This window comes from Macaca fascicularis, chromosome 1, assembly GCF_037993035.2.
Source record: "Macaca fascicularis isolate 582-1 chromosome 1, T2T-MFA8v1.1".
NCBI lineage: Eukaryota > Metazoa > Chordata > Mammalia > Primates > Cercopithecidae > Macaca > Macaca fascicularis.
The window spans coordinates 228,166,429-228,187,337 of NC_088375.1; the positions used below are offsets into that span (position 1 = coordinate 228,166,429).

Consider the following 20,909-nt stretch of genomic DNA (forward strand, 5'->3'; position numbering starts at 1 on the left):
AGAGGATGACAACCTCCTAGAGCTGACTTCAAAGTTTCCCTTTCTAGGCAGGACGCGGTGGCTCATTCCTGTAATTCCAGCACTTTGGGAGGATCACCTGAGGTCAGGAGTCCAAGACCAGCCTGGCCAACATGGTGAAACCCTGTCTCTACCAAAAATACAAAAAAAATTAAGCGGGCGCGGTGGTGGGCGCCTGCAGTCGCAGCTACTCGGGAGGCTGAGGCAGGAGAATCGCTTGAACCCGGGAGGTGGAGGTTTCAGTGAGCCGAGATCGCGCTACTGCACTCCAGCCTGGGCGAAACAGTGAGACTCCGTCTCAAAAAACAAACAAACAAAAAGCAAAGTTTGTCTTTCTAGTCTAGGGAGTCCTGGTGGCTGGATCTCAGGCCCCCGAGGACCCAGCCACGCCGCGTGCCACGCGTCCATTGGGAGCACGAGAAGAGATCCGCGTGGTCACCCAGCCAAGGCTGCCTCGGCGCCGCGTCCCGCCCTATGCCGCGCGGGGGCGCAAAGCGCAGGCGCACTCCTGCCGGGGGCGGACGGCTCCGGGCCGCCAGGGGCCGCTGTGGCGCAGCCGGGCTGGCCCGCGCTGTCCCTGCCGCGGATCACTGGCCCCTCTTGAGGACGGCCTTGCCGGTTTGGCGGGGTGAAAGGTTGCGAAGATGGCGACGGCCTTGAGCGAGGAGGAGCTGGACAATGAAGACTATTACTCGTTGCTGAACGTGCGCAGGGAGGTGAGGCCAGCGGCTGGACGCTCTGGGGGCTGAGGCCGAGCCCGGTCGTTCGGGAGGGCCAGGCTGGCGGCGGCCGCCCACCCCCGCCACGGGAGGCTCGGGTCCGGCGGGGAGGCCGCGTGACCCCGGCGACGTGCGCGCCAGCCGGCCGACGGAGCCGTCCCCACTGCCCAGACTCTCCCACCGGGTGTGCCGGGTCCGGCCTTCCCCCCCAGCTCTTGGAGGCCAGTGCGTCGCGTGCACTGTGTCCGGGCAGGGCCAGAGGTCTCCGAACCCACAAGAGGAAACAGGGTCCCCGAGGAGGGTACCGGGGTGGGGTTCGCAGTCCTCTGAGATCTCGTCCCGCGCTCAGCCCACATACCCGTCCTGGCTGAGGGGCTGTGTCATCGCCCGCCGCCAGCAGGATGGCAAACTGAGTCTCACCCACCAAGGTCAAGGCCACTAGGGAAACGTCCTTACGGCTTTATCCGTTCCCCGAGTCTTTCGTGGGAACTCCCTGCCTCTGAAGTGGGTCCAGCCTCAGAGGCACGCGTCTCGTGCCCTCTTTCATTCCCCTGGACCCGCTTTCCTGAAATTGAAGGCAGAGCCTCCGGGATACAGACCCTCGGCTGGGAGGCTGCAGATTAGGAAGAAGCTCTAGGCCAGAAAAGAAGTGGTGCCCTAACAACACTTTTAACATTCACACCAAGCACTTGTACCCAGTCTTCTCAACGAATAAAAGAGAACACAAGAGAGTCTCACATAGTCTGGCAGTAGTAGGGCCCCACTACACCTCCTTTCTTCATGACTAGTCTGGAGGTGAGATAGGTTTGAAGGGCGAGAAGGCTTCGGGGGTCAGGTCATAAGGTAAATCGGTTTCTCTAAGCCGGTAGGTCCGGATTTTTCAGCCCTGCCAGAGAATTCCTAATTCCATCTCTCAGGTTTTCCAGTGGTAATGAAAGCTAGCCAAGTTCGGCTATGCTAATCAAAGCGGGTTCAGTGTGTGTCGTCAGTAAATATTGGTCTATGTGATATTAATAATACTAACTTGGCCGGGAGTGGTGGCTCACGCCTGTAATCCCAGCACTTTGGGAGGCCGAGGCGGGTGGATCACGAGGTCAAGAGATCGAGACCATCCTGGTAACACGGTGAAACCCTGTCTCTACTAAAAATACAAAAAATTAGCCGGGCGTGGTGGCGGGCGCCTGTAGTCCCAGCTACGCGGGAGGCTGAGGCAGGGGAATGGCGTGAACCCGGGAGGTGGAGCTTGCAGTGAGCCGAGATCTCGCCACTGCACTCCAGTCTGGGAGACACAGCGAGACTCCGTGTCAAAAAAAATAAAATAATACTAACTTACCTTGTGTGGGACCGCTATGCTGAATGAATTTTGTACTGTTATCTCATTTAATTCTGAGGATAGTCCTTAAGGTAGGTATTATGATAGCCCTTGATTTACACCTGAGGAAACCAAGGCATAGAGAGATTAAGTAGTGTGTCTAAAGTCACACTACTAGAAAATGCAAGAGCCTGAACTCAACCAGGCAGTCTGACTCTGGAGCCCAGCTTGTGAGCTCCCTGCTATTCTGTCACTTTACCTTACCAGTCCTTGGATTACAAAGCTGCTAGTTCTAGTACTGTATCCTTGAGTGTCACGTGCATCCGTGTGAGGAGACCACCAAACAGGCTTTGTGTGAGCAATAAAGCTTTTTAATCAACTGGGTGCAGGTGGGCTGAGTCCAAAAAGAGAGTCAGCAAAGTGTGGTGGGATTATCATTAGTTCTTATAGGTTTAGGATAGGCAGTGGAGTTAGGAGCAGTTTTTTGTGGACAGGGGGTGGATCTTACAAAGCACATTCTCAAGGGTGAGGAGAATATTAGAGTACTCTCTTGAGGGCGGGGGAATATCACAAAGTACATTATCAAAAGGGCGGGGAGCGTGTATTGTCGTAAGGCCAATTGATCAGTTAGGGTGGGGCAGGAACAAATCACCATGGTGGAATGTCTTCAGTTAAGGCTGGACCTGGCTGTTTTCACTTCTTTTGTGGCTCTTCAGTTGCTTCAGGCCATCTGGATATATACCTGCAGGTCATAGGGTATATGATGGCTTAGCTTGGACTCAGAGGCTTGACACTGAGCACCACGTGTAAGAATCCCTCAAATGTATGGGCCACTATACTATGAGAATGTCCAGTGAAATATCTTTGGAAATTGCAGATTTTGTTAGGCTGCCATAGGGCACCTGGGGGTTCTTGTTCTCATTAATCAACACTTTGGGCTAATCACTTCTTTTTTTTCTTTTCTTTCTGTTTTTTTTTTTTTTTAATTATACTTTAAGTTCTGGGATACATATGCAGAACGTGCAGGTTTGTTACATAGGTACACATGTGCCATGATGGTTTGCTGCACCCATCAACCTGTCATCTAGGTTTTAATGGGCTAATCACTTCTTTAGCCTTCAGTTTCTTTCCCTTTAAATGAAGATGTCTGGCTAGTTATTCTTTTTTTCCAGTTTTTAGAAGTCAAGCAATAAATGAAGCCAGCCTTTCTGAAATCATGCATACTTAGTCTGGGTTGTCAGTAATTGAGCAGCCATTTATCAGGCGTACTGAACCTTAGGTAGCTGCAGATGATCAAGCAGGTCTAGAATAATAGTTTTAGCCGGAGTCCTAGGTAAACATTTTGTCAAAGGTGTACCTTGAAACTGCTGAAATTGTAGGGCCTGTCATTGTTTTTGGACTTACGGATGGGAGCCAAAGAAATTTTATTTGTTTGGTTTTTTGTTTATTTGTTTGTTTAGAGACAGGGTCTCGCTCTGTTGCCCAGGCTGAAGTGCAGAGGTGGATCATGGTGCACTGCAACCTTGACTTCCCCGGGCTCAGGTGCTCCCACCTCAGCCTTGCTAGTAGCTAGGACCACAGGCACATGCCACTATGCCCAGCTAATTTTTGTGTCTTTTGTAGAGACACGGTCTCTCTTTGTTGCCCAGGTTGGTCTCCTGAGCTCAAGCCATCCTCCCATCTCTGCCTCCCAATGTGCTGGAATTACAGGCATGAACCACCATGCCTGGCTAGGCCTGTCGCTGTTATTAGACTTAAGGATGAAGTATATATACATATATATGTGTGTGTGTATATATACACGTATATATGTGTGTATATATTTTTATATAAGTAAATATATATATTTATATAAAATATATGTATATATTATATATATATATTTAGACTTTACCCAGGCTGGAGTGCAGTGGCATAGTCATGGTTCACAGCAGCCTCCATGTTCCCCAGCTCAGGTGATCCTCCTACCTCAGTCACCAGAGTGGTTGGTATTACAGGCACACACCATCACACCCGGCTGATTTTTGTAATTTTTGTAGAGACAGGGTCTCACTGTGTTGCCGCTGGTGGTCTCAAACTCCTGAGCTCAAGCAGTCCGCCCATCTCAGCCGCCCAAAGTGCTGGGATTACAGGCATGAGCCACTGCACCCAGCCAAGAAATATCTCTTTAAAAAATTTTGTTTTACTTCTCCCAGTGAGTGAAGGCACTTTCCATATTTATGGCTATATGACTATAGGTTACATCCATATGAAACATGCCCCTTTGCAGAAGACACTTTCTGTTGTCTTTGTCAGCAAACTTGGTGTTAAATGTCATACTCAGGTGTGATGTGCTGGTTTTCTGTCCTGGGATTCCACTAGAAGCTCTGAATGTAATGTCTGGACTTGATATTTACTGGAATTTATTGTGTGAAATCAAATGTGAAGTTGAAATAACGTGATTTAGCTGGAAAAAAGTTAGGGGAATCTTAATTCTTACATGTGTGGTTGGAAGAATATCTTAATACCTGTTTGTCTGTTTGCTGTCAGTTCTAGAGTAGTTGCCATTTAAGTATAGCTGTGAGAGGCAAGGCCCTCTTCCCACTTCAGAGTACCTTCAAAAGAGTGTCTTCAAAACTCTTAATGTTCAGTAGAGTTCAGAGACTTTTCTTTAGAAATCTCAAATGGAAACAACTCCAGACAAAACCAGGGAATCCTACTTTAAAATTATAAGCATAATAGAGGTATATAATTGGATTAATATAGAAATGTCAAAAATCAGCTGAAGAATCTCCCTCTCCAGGTTTTTAAACTTTAAAATATCCCTTTAAATTTATATTCTAGAGCAGGGATCCTCAACCCCCTGGCCATGGACCAGTACTGGTCTGTGACTTGTTAGGAACTGGGCCGTACAGCAGGAGGTGAGTGGTGGGCAAGCAAGCGGTTAGCATCCGGCGGGCAAGCGTTACCGCCTGAGCTCTGCCTGTCAGATTGGTGGTGGCATTAGGTTCTCATAGGAGCACAAACCCTATTGGGAACTGCACATGCAAGGGATCTAGGTTAAGTGCTCCGTAGAAGAATGTAATGCCTGATGATCCCAGGTGGAACAGTTTCATTCCACTCCCACTAGTCTGTGGAAAAATTATCTGTCAGTACCTGGTATTAAAGGTTGGAGACCCCACTGTTGCTGCTGTTGGAGAGAGTGAAGCAGGCAGCTGGACAGGACCCCCCATACTCCTATTACAAGACCCGATGATCTTTAATGATTCTCCTTCTAGATTTCCTGTTTACAGAGCAGGACCATCATCTGTCCTGCCTGCCTCACATTGAGAGGAGCGAGTAATTTATCATTACCTGGGCGCATCAAAACCAGACTGGTTTTCTGGTTTAGTGTTAGATGCATCATCTGGTGCCTAAAATCTAACTTCTCTGAGATTTCCAGGATGATTTTTGCAAAATGTATTTGGAGAAAGGATTCTTTAACTATAAATCAGAGTTAAATTTACCTGATCCTTTAATTAGGAACTTAGTTGACACATTTCAAACCTAATTTATTCCCAAGACAAATGGCTACAGTTCTTTGTCAGTGTCTTTGAAAGAATTTCATTTTTGCAGTGTTTATAACCTGTTTGAAGATCTCTGGTCCCAATTTGTTTTAACCTTAAGGAGCCACCCTTCTTTTCAAGTTTTAAACACTTTTGGAAAAACACAGTTAAGTAAAAACTGAAGTTGTTAATAAATAAAAAAGGTTTTTCTTGCAGTCCATTATGGAGGTCAGTATTCTGGCATCTTCATCCTTCCAGAACAGCCATGAAACTAGAAGTACAAAAGTATCACCTGCCAGTAAAAAGTTTACCCCAAGCCCCTGCATTTTCTTTCCTTCTCTGGTACAGGGTAGATCATTATTTTCACAATTTTGGGTTGTCTGGGTTTCTTTGGCTGCAAGTTACAGCCACAGAGTAAGGCCCACCTGTTGAGTTTGAACTGCAGACTGAGAGAAAGGGCTAGAAAAGTAGAGGAAGGTCCCCTGGTCACTCTCAAGATTGTCCTAGGGTCAAAGTCACCCACAAAGAAGGAGGCAGTAGACCCTCCTATCAGGACCGCTGACTCAGCCATCTGCAGAAATTGACGTGTAAAAGGCTCAGCTGTGCCAGTTTGAGCCACTCAAATCCCTAAAGCGGTGAGGCTGGTATGTGTTTACGCATTCATTGCTTTCTTATCAAACCTCATGATGGGCAGTTAATTTTGTCTCAATAAGAGAAATAAAGATGGCTCTGAAAAGGTCAATTCCTTCATTTTCCATCTACTACATTACGTTAAAGTTTGATATTTATAATGACTCCAGTTAAATGTTTGCCTTGGGCACATAGAGTTAAGCCTCAGTTGTCCAAAAACAACTTATCCAGATGTCCGCATTCCGTAGCATGTTCTGTAAGCCAAGAGGCTGAGGAGCAAAAATTTCAGCCCATGCTGCCTGCCTCTTGTGTGACTTTCAACAAGTCATTTAACCTCAGCCTCTACTTGCCTGCAGAATGGAGGCACCAGTACTTCTTAGTTAACAATGGGATAGAGGGAGGCCACCAGGTAGGGCTTTGCAGCCGGAGTCCAGTATTCAAATCCCATTTTACTCCTCTGGAAGTTTTGTGCTTCAAGGCTAGTAATTTAACCTTTCTGCTTCTCAATTTCTGTCTTTTTGAGATGGAGTCTCACACTGCCACCCAAGCTGGAGTGCAATGGCGCGATCTCGGCTCACTGCAACCTCTACCTCCTGGATTCACACAGTTCTCTTGCCTCAGCCTCCCGAGTAGCTGGGATTACAGGCACACATCACCACACCCAGCTAATTTTTTGTTTTTTTAGTAGAGGTAGGGTTTCACTATGTTGGCCAGACTGGTCTCAAACTCCTGACCACATGATCCACACGCCTCAGCCTCCCAAAGTGCTGCGATTACAGGCGTGAGCCACCGTGCCTGGCCATCAGTTTCTTTAATGTTGAAATGTAGGTAACAGGTAATAATGTCTTATGCACTTACTGTAGGCCAGGATGACCTGTGTGGTATGTGTATTGCTAGGTGCTGAGGATGTCTATAAAGTGCCTGGCATAAGTAGGTGTTTAGTTAATACTTATTGTTGTTATTTCTTGAATTTTGATAAGTTTGAAGTTTTACTTATTTTTAAAAAAGACATAAGGATTGGGGGGTGGCTCACACCTGTAATTCCAGCACCTTAGTAGGCTAAGGCAGGAGGATAGCTTGAGGCCAGGAGTTTGAGATCAGCCTGGGTGACATAACATAGCGAGACCCCATCGTTAATTTAAAAAATATTTTTTCGAGACGGAGTCTTGCTGTGTTGCCCAGGCTGGAGCACAGTGGCGCAGTCTTGGCTCATTGCAAGCTCTGCCGCCTGGGTTCATGCCATTCTCCTGCCTCAGCCTCCCGAGTAGCTGGGACTATAGGCGCCCACTACCATACCTGGCGAATTTTTTATTTTGTATTTTTAGTAGAGACGGGGTTTCACCGTGTTAGCCAGCATGGTCTCGATCTCCTGACCTTGTGATCTGCCCACCTCGGCCTCCCAGAGTGCTGGGATTACAGGCATGAGCCACCATGCCCAGCCAAAAAAAAATTTTTTTAACTAGCCAGGCATGGTGGCGTGCACTGTAACCTGTAGTCTAGCCTAAGGTGGGAGTGCAACCGAAAAGCGGATCAGTTGTTCACTGCATGCAGAGTCCAGTTAACAAGATTGAGACCGCATACAAAGCCAGTGAATTTACTCCGAAGCCAGCTTGGGCAAGGGGCACAATGTCCTGCTGTACCACTTCACTTGTGGAGCAGAAAGCGGGCACTTTTATAAGGTATAGGAGAAAATGAGCAAGGGCGGGGTCCTCCTGCTGTCTGGGTACTTTATCTACCTGGCAGTTGAGTTGGCACCTTCCTGGGCAGAAATAAGTAACAGTGGCCATTGGGGACATGATTTGGTCTGCAGATCCACCGTCAAGAGATCTGTCTTGGAGCACATAGATGAACTTGCCCCATAGAGGATGTCTGGTGAGGGGGAGGGGAAAGGTTATATTTGCATTTCTTTCTTTTTTTTTTTTTTTTTGAGACGGAGTCTTGCTCTGTCCCCCTGGCTGGAGGGCAGTGGCGCGATCTCGGCTCACTGCAAGCTCCGCCTCCCGGGTTCCCGCCATTCTCCTGCCTCAGCCTCCCCAGTAGCTGGACCTACAGGCGCCCGCAACCGCGCCTGGCTAATTTTTTGTATTTTTAGTAGAGACGGGGTTTCACCGTGGTCTCGATCTCCTGACCTTGTGATCCACCCGCCTCGGCCTCCCAAAGTGCTGGGATTACAGGCATGAGCCACCGCGCTGGGCCTATATTTGCATTTCTAAAGGGCTAAGTAGGAAACAGGGTACAGGGGAAAGGGGGAGAGGAGAAAATAATTAAACTATCTCTTAGAAACATGGGGCCGGGCATGGTGGCTCACACCTGTAATCCCAGCACTTTGGGAGACCGAGGCCGGCAGAGCACTTGAGGTCAGGAGTTCAAGACCCGCCTGGCCAGCATGGTGAAACCCCATCTCTACTAAAAATGCAAAACTTAGCCGGACTTGATGGCAGGCGCCTGTAATCCCAGTTACTCAGGAGGCTGAGGCAGGAGAATCTCTGCTGGGAGGTGGAGGTTGCAGTGAGCAGAGATCACGCCACTGTGTTCCAGCCTGAGCAACAGAATGAGACTCCGTCTCAAAAAAAAGAATAATGGGAGTACTTGGTTACAGGAGGATTGCTTGAACCCAGAAGTCTGGGGCTGCAGTGAGCTACAGTCACACCACCACACTGTAGGCTGGGCAAGAGAGCAAAACTGTCTATAAAAAGCAAGACTCTGTCTATAAAAATAATAAATAAAAGGCCAAGCATGGTGGCTCATGCCTGTAATCCCAGCACTTTGGGAGGCCGAGGTGGGCTGATCACAAGGTCAGGAGTTCGAGACCAGCCTGGGCAACGTGGTGAAACCCCATCTCTACTAAAAATACAAAAATTAGCCAGGTGTGGTGACGGGCACCTGTAATCCTAGCTACTCGGGAGGCTGAAGCAGGAGAATTGCTTGAACCTGGGAGACGGAGTTGGCAGTAAACCAAGATCACACCACTGCACTCCAGCCTGGGTGACAGAGTGAGAATCCATGTAAAAAATAATAATAATAATAATAAATAAATAACATTTTAAAATGTAAAAGACATACATGTTCGTAAAAAGCCTTGGTATGCTTCATCCTAGCTAAGGATGAACTTTGCTGTCCACTTGTAATATTACTAAAAATTATAGTGCTAGAATGTATGCTAAGCATTAGTTTATGAAATTTCTGAGGCTGACCATGGTGACTCATGCCTGTAATCCCAGCACTTTGGGAGGCGGAGGCGGGCGGATCACCTGAGGTCAGGAGTTTGAGACTAGCCTGGTCAACATGGCGAAACCCCCTCTCCACTAAAAATACAAAAAAAAAAAAAAATTAGCTGGGCGTGGTGGTGCTCACCTGTAATCCCAGTTACTCGGGAGGCTGAGACAGGAGAATTGATCGAACCCAGGAAGCGGAGGTTGCAGTGAGCCAAGATTGTGCCACTGTACTCCAGCCTGGGCGACAGAGCAAGACTATCAAAAAAAAAAAGAGAGACTGGGCGCAGTGGCTCACACCTGTAATCCCAGCACTTTGGGAGGCTGAGGCGGGCAGATCACCTGAGGTCAGGAGTTTGAGACCAGCCTATCCAACATGGAGAAACCCCATCTCTACTAAAAATACAAAAATTAGCCAGGTGTGGTGGCAAACGCCTGTAATCTCAGCTACTCAGGAGGCTGAGGCAGGAGATTCACTTGAACCCGGAGGCAGAGGCTGTGGTGAGCCGAAGTTGTGCCACTGCACTCCATCTTGGGCAACAAGAGCAAAACCGTGTCTCAAAAAAAAGAAAAGAAAAGAAATTCCTGAAGCTTTTTTTACTTTATTTTCAAAACACTGAGTTTGTTCTCTTTAAAAGACAGTGATCTCTCTGAACTTGTGCTTCCTGGAAAGTTGACATGGGGATAGGGAGCTTTCCTGAGCCAAGCAGAGAGGAGGCAGAGCTGGGAGCAGGAGTGGGCTCAAGAGGGTGCTGGGGACGTGGAGTTTAGAGAAGCTGCCTGTGCGCAGGGAGGGAGCTGTTGAGGACGCCCCACCACTTCCAATGTCATCTCATAATGTGATTGGCAAACATGAGGTTACATTTTACAGTGTGTTTCCTTAATGGCCTATAAGCCACTTATTTTCTGCTTTGGGCATTTCAAACAATTGCTTCTTGAAATGTTAATGCTCTAATTTTGCATTATCTACCAAAACACCTCTTTTATTTTCTTTCTTAAAGAGAATTCAATGGAAAACTTTTGTATTCGCTGTGAATTTAGTAATAAAATAATGGAAAACAGGGGACACGAGAGCAACATGCTTTACTTGGCTGTAGACTTTGGGTCTGCTTTTTATTAACCTTTCATTTTAATTTTACTTATTTACACCTTACCTTGTTTAAGAAAGGATGTAAGACAACAGATAAATAAATAAAATAGCATATATTTTTTAAAGGAGACACACATTTCTTAAAAAGAAGACAACTGAGAACATTGCTGCTTTATTACCACTGTTAATGGCACACGCCTGGTACAGGTTGCACTCGGTGGAAGGAGCTTGCAGCTTGGAGTGGAACCTCCTTTGAGATGAAAATCTGACAGCTGGATTCCGGTTTGGCTCATGGACTGTTGGAACCACTTCTGCATGTTTTGAGTGTACAGCGTACCCTCCTAGTTGACAGGAGCCAGAAAATTCTTCAGTAAAATGCCAAGCCAATAGAAATCAACCACAAGAAGTCTGCATGAGTAGGCAGGGTATAACAGATGAACACGGACGAGAGAAGGTATAAGGTCAGGCTTTTAGGGAGAAATAAGCCAATTTCTTACTGTTAAGATAGGATCTGAGCCATCAATTTTGGTCCAATTCTGGAGCTTGTTTCTAGAGACTGGGGCCTTTTTATTTTCTATTCGTCTCAAGGGCAACAAATAAATATATGAACATGATCAGGAAGAGTAATGAAAACGCAGTTGTACCATGGTAGCAAAAGATTTCCTAAGCCCTTGGAATGACCTCTGATGGGGAGTCAGGATGTTTTGCTCCTTTGGCCCATGTGTTCTTGAATTCTGTGATTGTAGCCGAGGTGTGTGCTGCGGGACTTGATTCCTCCTCTGCCCATACACCTTGCAGCAGGTGATGTGCTTCCTGCCTTTGTTTTTTTTTGTTTGTTTGTTTTTTTGTTTTTTGTTTGTATTTGGAATTCTGTTGTTACTAATTGTGTTAATCGTTTTTTTCAAATTTATATTGCCATCTTGTAAGTATTGTGTTCTGTGAGTTTTGTAAATTTTTTCCTTAACTCTGGGTTAAGTAGAACTCACTTAAGTTTCAAAAATTACTCCTATTTGTAGAAACTTTTTAGAATTATTTTATCAGTCTCTCTGTTCAGCTTTTCTGACTCATTTGTGATTTGATTATTTATCTGCTAAGCTCTTTCCAAAGTGAAACTTAAAATGGCTGTAGGAGCCAAACTTCCAAAATCAGTGTAGGTCAAGCTGACCTCTGTCCTCAGCAAAGATGTGATAGAATTCAGGGGTTTTTTTTGGTTTTTTTTTTTTTTGAGTTGGAGTCTCGCTCTGTCACCCAGGCTGGAGTGCAGCGGCACGATCTCAGCTCACAGCAAGCTCCACCTCCCAGGTTCCCACCATTCTCCCGCCTCAGCCTCCTGAGTAGCTGGGACTACAGGCGCCCGCCACCACGCCCGACTAATTTTTTGTATTTTTAGTAGAGACGGGGGTTTCACCGTGTTAGCTAGGATGGTCTCGATCTCCTGGCCTCGTGATCCGACCGCCTCGGCCTCCCAAAGTGCTGGGATTACAGGCATGAGCCGCCATGCCCGGGCAATTCAGCGGTTTTAAGTGAAGGACAGCTGAAATCACCTAGCCCACCCCTTGCATGTTTAAACATCAAGGAGCATTCATTGGTGGTGATCTGAATGTCCAGGGACAGTGGTGGAGCTTCAAAAGGGGTCATTGTGAAGATAGCACAGCCGCAGGAGTCAATCCAAGTTTGAGTTTTTAGCAGGTTTTGTAGGGGCAAATTACCTAACCTGTCTGAGCCCGTTCATGCATAAAATCCAGACAGTTTTATTGTCGTCGAGCTTTTGTGGGAATGAAGTGGGAGTGCATGGAAATGCTTGACATAGCAGTGGACATATGCCTGTAACATGAATGCCGTGTATTTCTCTTAGTGTCATGAGCATAGCCATTAATAAGGAAGGCTCTTACTAGTTAGTATATAATTTGGTTGATCCTTGATCTGGTATGTATATATTGTAAATGCCTCTTCCCTCTCTCTATGTTGCCTTTCACTTTCATGAACTGAAGTTTGGTTTGAGTTAGGCTACACATTATTAACTTCTAACCATCTTTCAGGTTAGAGGTCCATAACCACATAAACTCCTCCTCCATCTTCAACAAGTCACTTGATCTTTTCAGTCCTTGGGATTTTTATCTGTAAAATGGGAATCTGATACCAACTTCAAGGCATTTTGAGTATTAAAGTATTGGCCAGGCGTGGTGGCTCACGCCTGTAATCCCAGCACTTTGGGAGGCCGAGGTGGGCAGATCACGAGGTCAGGAGATTGAGACCATCCTGGCTAACACGGTGAAACCCTGTCTCTACTAAAAATACAAAAAAATTATCCGGGCTTGGTACTGGGCGCCTGTAGTCCCAGCTACGTGGGAGGCTGAGTCAGGAGAATGACGTGAACCCGGGAGGCGGAGCTTGCGGTGAGCCGGGATTGTGCCACTGCACCCCAGCCTGGGCAACAGAGTGAGACTCCGTCTAAAAAAAAAAAGTATTAAGTGAGGAAATAGTGGAATTTTTTTGTTAGCTGTAAATCTGTATAAATGCATTTGTGACACTATTGACAAGTCTTTAAAGCTCTGTGATGCTTTTCGGTCCTTTTTCACCTTGCCAGTTGCACGTTCCCTGTCCTTACATAGCTCTTTGTCCAGGTTCAGTCCTCACCTCCTTGGATTTTTTTTTTTTTTTTTTTTTGAGATTGAGTTTCGCTCTTGTTGCCCAGGCTGGAGTGCAGTGGTGCAATCTTGGCTCACCGCAGCCTCCGCCTCCTGGGTTCAAGCGATTCTCCTGCCTCAGCCTCCTGAGTAGCATGCGCCACCATGCCTGGCTGTTTTTTTCATATTTTTACCAGAGACAGGGTTTCTCCATGTTGGTCAGGCTGGTCTGGAACTCCCAACCTCAGGTGATCCGCTCGCCTCAGCCTCCCAAAATGCTGGGATTACAGACGGAGCCCCCGCCCCCAGCCAGCTCTTTAAGTCTCTTGCTTCAACCCTGCCTCTCTATCTGCCTTCTGGACATCACGCCACCTAGGTGTTCAAATTCACCTCTGCCCCAAGCCTGACTACCTCCCGATTTCTCCCTAATCCATGTTCGAGCCAAAACCCTGGAATGCTCGTTGATTCTTCTCCATTTCACATTCAATAACTGTCCCTTAGATCCATGAATCCTCTAGAACTTCAGCAGACTCTGATCTGTCGTTTCTGTTTCAGCTTCCAGGCTGCTGGTCACAGAACCTCAGCCTTGAACTTCTGCTGCTATTTCCTTTAGATCTCTCTGGATTTGTTTTTTGTTTGTTTGTTTCAGTCAAGCTGTACCAAATTAATCTTAACAAATAATACTGGTCACATTATTTCTCTACCCAGAAACCTTGTATGACTTCCTCTTATTTCTTGGGTCAGGGTCAAACTCCTTGGCTCCATTTTTAAAGCCCTGTATAAATTAGATGTTTTGTGTATTTTCTGGCTACTTTGTGGTGATGTTCTGCCCTCTTCCACCACAGAGGAAGCACCGTGTGGTCAGCGGCCGTGGCTGCCTGAGTCACCATTATATCCCCTGCACAGTGCCAGGCACATAATGCTAGTTAGCAAATGTTTGCTGAATAAATTGAGCAGACAGATGGGTGTCCAAATTAGTTTCTTACCTACTTCCTGCCTTCTTATGCCCCTTTATGCCTCTGCCGGTTTGGTCAGTGTTCTGTGTTTCAGTACCCAACACCGGCCTGTTTCCTCAGGTGTTATTGTCCCCTGAGATGCCGCAGCTCATCTTGGATACCCAAAGCAAATCAGAGTCCACCTTTGTGTTCTCACTGGGGTTCTCACCACCTCCGTGAAGTTTTCTTTGCATTCTGACTCCTGTGACCTTACGTCTGCATCATTAATGTTAGCATTCCTGTTTTATATTGTTTAGGTAAATCCATGTTTACATGGAGTTTTTTGGGGGGTGGGGAATAGGAAATAGACAGGAATCTATGTGTAATTTCTTTGAGCTACGGACTTTATTGTATTTCTTTTGTGCCCCAGTGGTTTCTGAAGCCAGTTGACATTCAGTAAACTTACTCATGGAAGTGATAAGTATTTGTTAACGACATACTCAGCTTGTCTACCAGTATTCTTGAGGAACATATTGCAATTTTCGCCATCAAATTATTCTAGAGGAACTTATTATTGGAAGGAATTTATTTGTTGTTAATTTGGTAAATCTACCGCAGGCACAAGAGGAAGAGAGCAAATTCAAACATATGCCTTTACGCTCAGGCTCCAGAGTAAGTCAAGGCCTATGGAGACTCAGTCCAGCAGTGAATAGCATGCCAGAAGCTGAAACGACGGCTTTTCCCTTGCTGGGCTTGTCCTTCATTCATCTGGCAGATACTGATTATCTTCCTCTTATGTTTCTTATTGCGGTGGGAAAAGGTTACTTGATCGTCTTTTGCACTACCACCACTAATGACATTTGTAAAAGAAAATGTTTCAGATGGATCAGACATATTTTTGTATGGGGTTTGGTGGTGGTTGTTTTTTTGGTTGTTTTTTTTTTGTCAATTAAATGGAGCTGCATTTTTACAGTAGATACAGGTTAGTCTCGCGTTAAATCTTTTCTACTTGCAGCGTTCCTGTGGAGATCAGTCAGACAGAATGAGTTACTCCAGTCCACACAGTGCTCGATGTTGTAGGATAATTCCAAATACATCCTTGGGGTTTATTTCTGTTTGAGGATGAATCCCATATTTCCAGACTTTCCACTGATATTCTACATGTAAATGAAAATGAAAGGAGGTGGGGTTGAGCCAGAAAAATACCATCAGAATATGGTGGAGCTGGGAATGAGAGGGACTGTATTGTGTAAAGCTTCAGGCTATATGGTTGGAACCTTTACAAAATGAAATAGGGAATTTTTTTTTTATCAAGTCCAGTTACGTGGTTGCTTTTTAATGCCTGATAAGTAAGTGGCTTGGTTTCTTAGTATAATCAGTATCTACTAAATGATACCAAATAATATGTGACACCCTTTCTCTCCATAGAACAGATCTTACTCAGCACAAAGCACCCATGTTGTCTTGGTGTTAATTAGCTCTGAAATCTGCTTTTTCTTTTAAAGTGTATAAGCACCAACTATCATTAAAAAAAAACACACACAAAGAAAAACTGCAGGTTTTTATGAGCTGATGCAGTTTCTTTCCATCAGATTATTGTGGAACATATGGACAATAATGAATCTTCAATAGTGGTAATCAGGCAAACTTCCCAAAATCCAGTAGAATATAGTTTATGGAGCCTTGGTTGGTGAAATTTAGTAATACAGATACATCGCCTGGAAGTTTGAGTTTGAAAATACAGGCTAAAGCAACAAAAAACCTGGTGGCTTTAGTATTCCCAAAGTGAGTATAAATATGAGGTATTACTGAGTTATTTGCATGCTCTCTTCAGTCTTCGAAGTATCCAATATCCAATTCAATATCATCATCATGGTAGGTATAAGTACGGTTCACCCAACGTGGTTTTGCTTGCCCAGCACATGGGAGGACTGCACTTGCTACTGTCCTTGTGGTTGAGCAAGACCGTGGGACTAGTTCTAGGCAGTGATGTCAGTGGAAGTGAGGTGTGTCACTTCTAGACCCAAGCATTTAAATGCCAGTGTGAGCCAGGGAGCCTGCTCTCCCCTCTGCCTTGGTGATTGGCACAGATGACTGCTGTGTCGTCCTGGGACCTGTCAACCTGGGACCTGAAGACATTGCCAAACCGTACTAGCTGACCTCAGATGGACATGTAAAGTGAAAGAGAAATAAACCATTGAAATTTTTGGATTGTTTGTTACTGCAGTATCATCTAGCCCAGCAGTTGCCAAGCTTTTTGGTGTTAGGATTCCTTTACATTCTTAAATTATTGAGGATCCCAAAGAGCTTTTGTTTATGTGAATTATAGCTATTGATACTTAGTTAGAAATTAAAACTGAGTAATTGCTAAAATATTGTTGTAAAACAAGACACAAATACAAATGTATTTCAATAGAAGCACAAGGAAAGCGTTTTAAGGATTTGAAATGACCATATTGGACAATAATGAGGTTACAGATACACAGACATCACAGCAGGTACAACCAACGATAGTGGGCACAGTCAAGGAACTGAGAACTAATTGAGTTAATCTCAAAAACTCTTGTATTTATACCGTGTATTTAATTAAACTTTTGTATTTATACAAACCTTAGAAATTTCTAGAAAACATAAGACATGTACACACTTTCCATTAAACGTCAGAACAATGATGTTATAACTAAAAGTTCTCTGAAAGGGAATTTGGAAAAAAGAGATTTTACTCCAGTGAATACTTTGCAAACCAGGGAAACCCAGCCTCCAGTATAAAACAAAGGTGTGTTCCAGAGAACGAAAGGAAAACTCAGGTTTTATAGCCAAAGTTCCTGCCTGGGTTCCCAATCAGGTCCATTTATGTAAATGAAGGATTGAAACTTGCTTAGTGCTGAACGATTGATACAGGTGAGCCCTGATTGGCTGGGCGGATGAGCTCTGATTGATTGAGGTGGGTGAGCTCCAAAGATAAAAAGATGTGGATTTTGGAAAACTCTGTGCGACCCATAGTCAGCAAAAGGCCACCTGACTCTATTTTAAATTTAGATATCTCAGGATCCATCTTGAAGGACTGCCTCTTTTAGGCTCACGTTTGTTCCCAATATCATCACACGTCCTGTAACCTCAGGATTCCACTGTACACTCAAGAAAGGATGAGAGTGAAAAAGGCAAATAACAGCTTTGTGTTATTAGAAAAATAGTTTTGACTTTGTGGATCCCTGCAGGGTCTCAGAGATTCCTGGGGTGCCCCAGACCACACTTTTTGAGAACCACTGATCTAGCCTATCCTAACCAAATGCAGTCGTGGTACAGACATACTATCCAGACATGTTTTAGCTTATTTTGCCTTAGCCTCCTGAGGAGCTGGAAGTACACCTGGATAAATTTTTTTTTTTTTAGATGGAGTCTCGCTCTGTCGCCCAGGCTAGAGTGCAGTGGCGCAATCTTGGCTCACTGCAACCTCTGCCTCCCAGGTTCAAGCGATTCTCTGGCCTCAGCCTCCCAAGTAGCTGGGATTACAGGCACTCACCACCACACCCAGTGAATTTTGGTATTTTTAGTAGAGACGGGGTTTTACCGTGTTGGTCAGGCTGGCTTTGATCTCCTGACCTTGTGATCCACTCGCCTCGGCCTCCCAAAATGCTGGGATTACAGGTGTGAGCCACCACACCTGGGCCACACCTGGATAATTTTTTAAATTTTTTTTGTGGAGACAGGATCTTGCTATGTTGCCCAAGCTGGTCTTGAACTCCTGGCCTCAAGTGATCCTCCCACCTTGGCATACCAAAGTGCTGGGATTACTGTACTGGTGTGAGCCATTGCACCCAGCCCCGTTACTGATTTCTGACTTCATCTTCTTGTGGTAGGAGAAGATATTTTGTATGGTGTCAGTCTTTAAAGTCTATTGAGACTTAATTTGGGGCCTAACATATAGTCTATCCAGAAAATATAACCAGGTGATTGGGATGACGAAAGTTTATAGACTTAAAGTATGATACATTTCTTAATTTTATTAGAGAATTTTAGGATAAGAATGTATCTTTAGGTATCATTCTTAATGATATCTCATTGCGTTTTGAAATGATAACAGTATTTCTGTGGTAGTGAAAGAGGTTCTCATTTATGAAATATCGAACCAGTGACCTTAGCTATTCAGTTATGATGAAAGGACCAATCTAACCTTTTATTGAGTGTGATATTTATTAAAAATGAAGCATCTTATTTCCATTACTTAATCAATAGCATATTAAGCCATTTATTAATAAGATTAAAGAATGTCCTGCAGAGTAGATATTCTGCTCTCTTGTCATCTAGTTTAATTTTAATAACCAGGAAATAGCAGTCTAACTGGGAGTCAGTCAAATCTGTCTAATACAGTACTTGTAACTTTTATGAGATACAGGAAAGGACAATTAAAATTTGCAGAAAGAAAAAAATTTGTGACTGGGCGCAGTGACTCACGCCTGTAATCCCAGCACTTTGGGAGGCCGAGGTGGGCGGATCACCTGAGGTCAGGAGTTCAACACCAGCCTGGCCAACACAATGAAATCCCGTCTCTATTAAAAATACAAACAATTAACTGGGCATGGTGATGGGCGCCTGTAGTTCCAGCTACTTGGGAGGCTGAGGCAGGAGAATTACTTGAAGCCAGGAGGCGGAGACTGCAGTGAGCCGAGATCACACCATGGCACTCTAGCCTGGGTGGCAGAGTGAAACTCCATCTCAAAAAAAAAAAAAAAGAAAATAATTTGTAATGGCCGTGTGGGAAAAAAAAACAAGCCCCTTTTACATCATCACATAAGTAAACCTACCTGGAAAAGATTATTTTCCCATGATTTATGTTTGAAACACCAGGGTTGGTGCAGGTGGTGTATTGATAAGTGTAGCAAGAAATGCATTTAAAGTCGGGAGGAAAACAAAACACTAGAGCAAGAAGAAGAAGAAGGAGAAAATGCAGAGATGGAAATACGGAGGCCCACCTCTTCTAGAGGGCCTTGTATTTTTATAGAAATAGAATATACGTACAGAAAAGTGGTCATCTCCTGAGTATACGGCACAATGAATTTTCACAAGCAGGACTCCTTCCTGAATGACTGTTTCCGTTATCCATGCACCAGGGCGGTGCCCTCCGAATTGTTCCAGTTTCAGTTCTCCTGTTGCCAAAAAGATACCACAGCTGAATTGTGATGATGGTAATAATAAAAGTGGTTATGGTCCTAGTATGAGCTGGACATTGTTAGGCACTCGTGCTTGTATTGTCTCAGTTATGCCTCACAAAGCCTCAGAAAGAGGCGCTATTGTCCACAGTCTGCAGATGCGGAAACGGACAGGAGCTTAAAGGAGCTAAAATTCCTCAGTTTTTGCTGTGTGTTGGGCACTGTGTGAAGAACTTCATAGTCACTGTCTGGTTTCATTCTCACACCGTCCCTGCAAGGGTTGTCATCTTTTATGGAGGAGAAGACTAAAGGCCAGAAATCTCACTTGTCATGGTCACAAAGCTTGGAAGTGACAGATCCTGCATCCAGACATGGGCCGTTTGACTGCCACACCTGCATTCTCAGCCAGCAGAATGGAAGGTTGTGTTGCCCTAGAGCGAACCACACGGGCGTGGCTGGAAGACAGGCAGCCCCTGTTTGGTAGTGCACCAAAGGGAAGATGGGAGAAAGAGATTTGCCGTGGGGTGGGGTCTCACCAATTCTCAGAGGCCAGGAGCTGCTCATTCAGCAAGATCCTTGACCCTATTCTGACAGAGCACTTCACGGAACCCTCAAGGAGCTCCCGATTTAAAATGGCACGCGGCAGAGTTGCCTCTCTCCAAACCAGCGGGACGCTCTCTGTGGCCTGCTGTAAAGGGCAAGCTGAATGGCTCGGGTCTAGCTAGTTTTTTCCCCCCTCTGTCACCCAGGCTGGAGTGCAGCGATGCAATCATAGCTCACTGCAACCTCAGCCTCCACAGGCTCAGGTGATCCTCCTACCTCAGCCTTCCAGGTAGGACCACAGGCAAGCACCTCCATGCCCAGCTAATGTTTGTATTTTTGGTAGATGTGGGGTTTCGCCATGTTGCCCAGTCTAGTCTTGAACTTGTGGGCTCAAGCAATCTGCCCACCTTCGCCTCCCGAAGTGCTAGGTCTACACGTGTGAACCACTGCGTCTGGCCTTGTTTTTTTTTCTGGATAGCAGAATCCAGTAAAGTCAGAGCCAGAAGGTTCCTGGAGGTCACCCACGCCATCACCTACTCCTCAGACAAAGCCGGCCTGAGCCTGGTCTAGGGCTGAGGAGCAGAACCCGGGCCCCAGCACTGCTGCCCCCTCAGGCACATGGGATGGGCCGATGTCCTCCACATGTCTTTCCAATCACATTTACTGTCTTTCTCTTGGAGTCCTTCAGAATTCCTTGTTTAGAACCCCTGGTAAACTCGCACAAATGCCCTGGCTTTCTAGCATCTGAATAACTTAATCCTGTAGAAAATATTTCGATTCCGGGCCAAAAATTAATACTAAAATACAGTAAAATTGCACTTTTTTTTTCTGGTGAAGAAGTTCATTAGTCCTGGGACTGAAAGATACTGAAAAATTGTGGAAGTAACAGAATACAGAGTCATCTTTTTTTTTTTTTTTTTTTTTTTGGTAATTATGGTCCCAGGACTATGTCTCTGTGACCTCTTTCTTTGAGGATTTGTGTTCCAGGCCCTCATCCCGGAGCACTGTCAGTCCTCACATCCCCTCCTGGGACCTGGACCTGTTCTTCTGTTCAGTTGGCAGATTTTGGGAGCCTCTCTAGCATATTGTCAGTGACCCAGAAATGTGCTTCAGTTGTCAAAATGGTGGGGATATGTCCCCACATCAAGT

The 20,909-nt window shown here is 45.4% G+C and overlaps 1 protein-coding gene across 1 annotated transcript in view; it reads left to right on the forward strand.

The window, feature by feature from the left end:
* The first annotated feature begins 640 nt into the window (after positions 1–640).
* DNAJC11 (DnaJ heat shock protein family (Hsp40) member C11) overlaps positions 641–20,909 on the forward strand; it is a 72,740-nt gene continuing 52,471 nt past the window's right edge. The window contains exon 1 of the mRNA XM_005544905.4: positions 641–734. Coding sequence (XP_005544962.1) covers positions 663–734 — 72 coding nt within the window. The 5' untranslated portion in view covers positions 641–662. The remainder of the gene's footprint in view (positions 735–20,909) is intronic.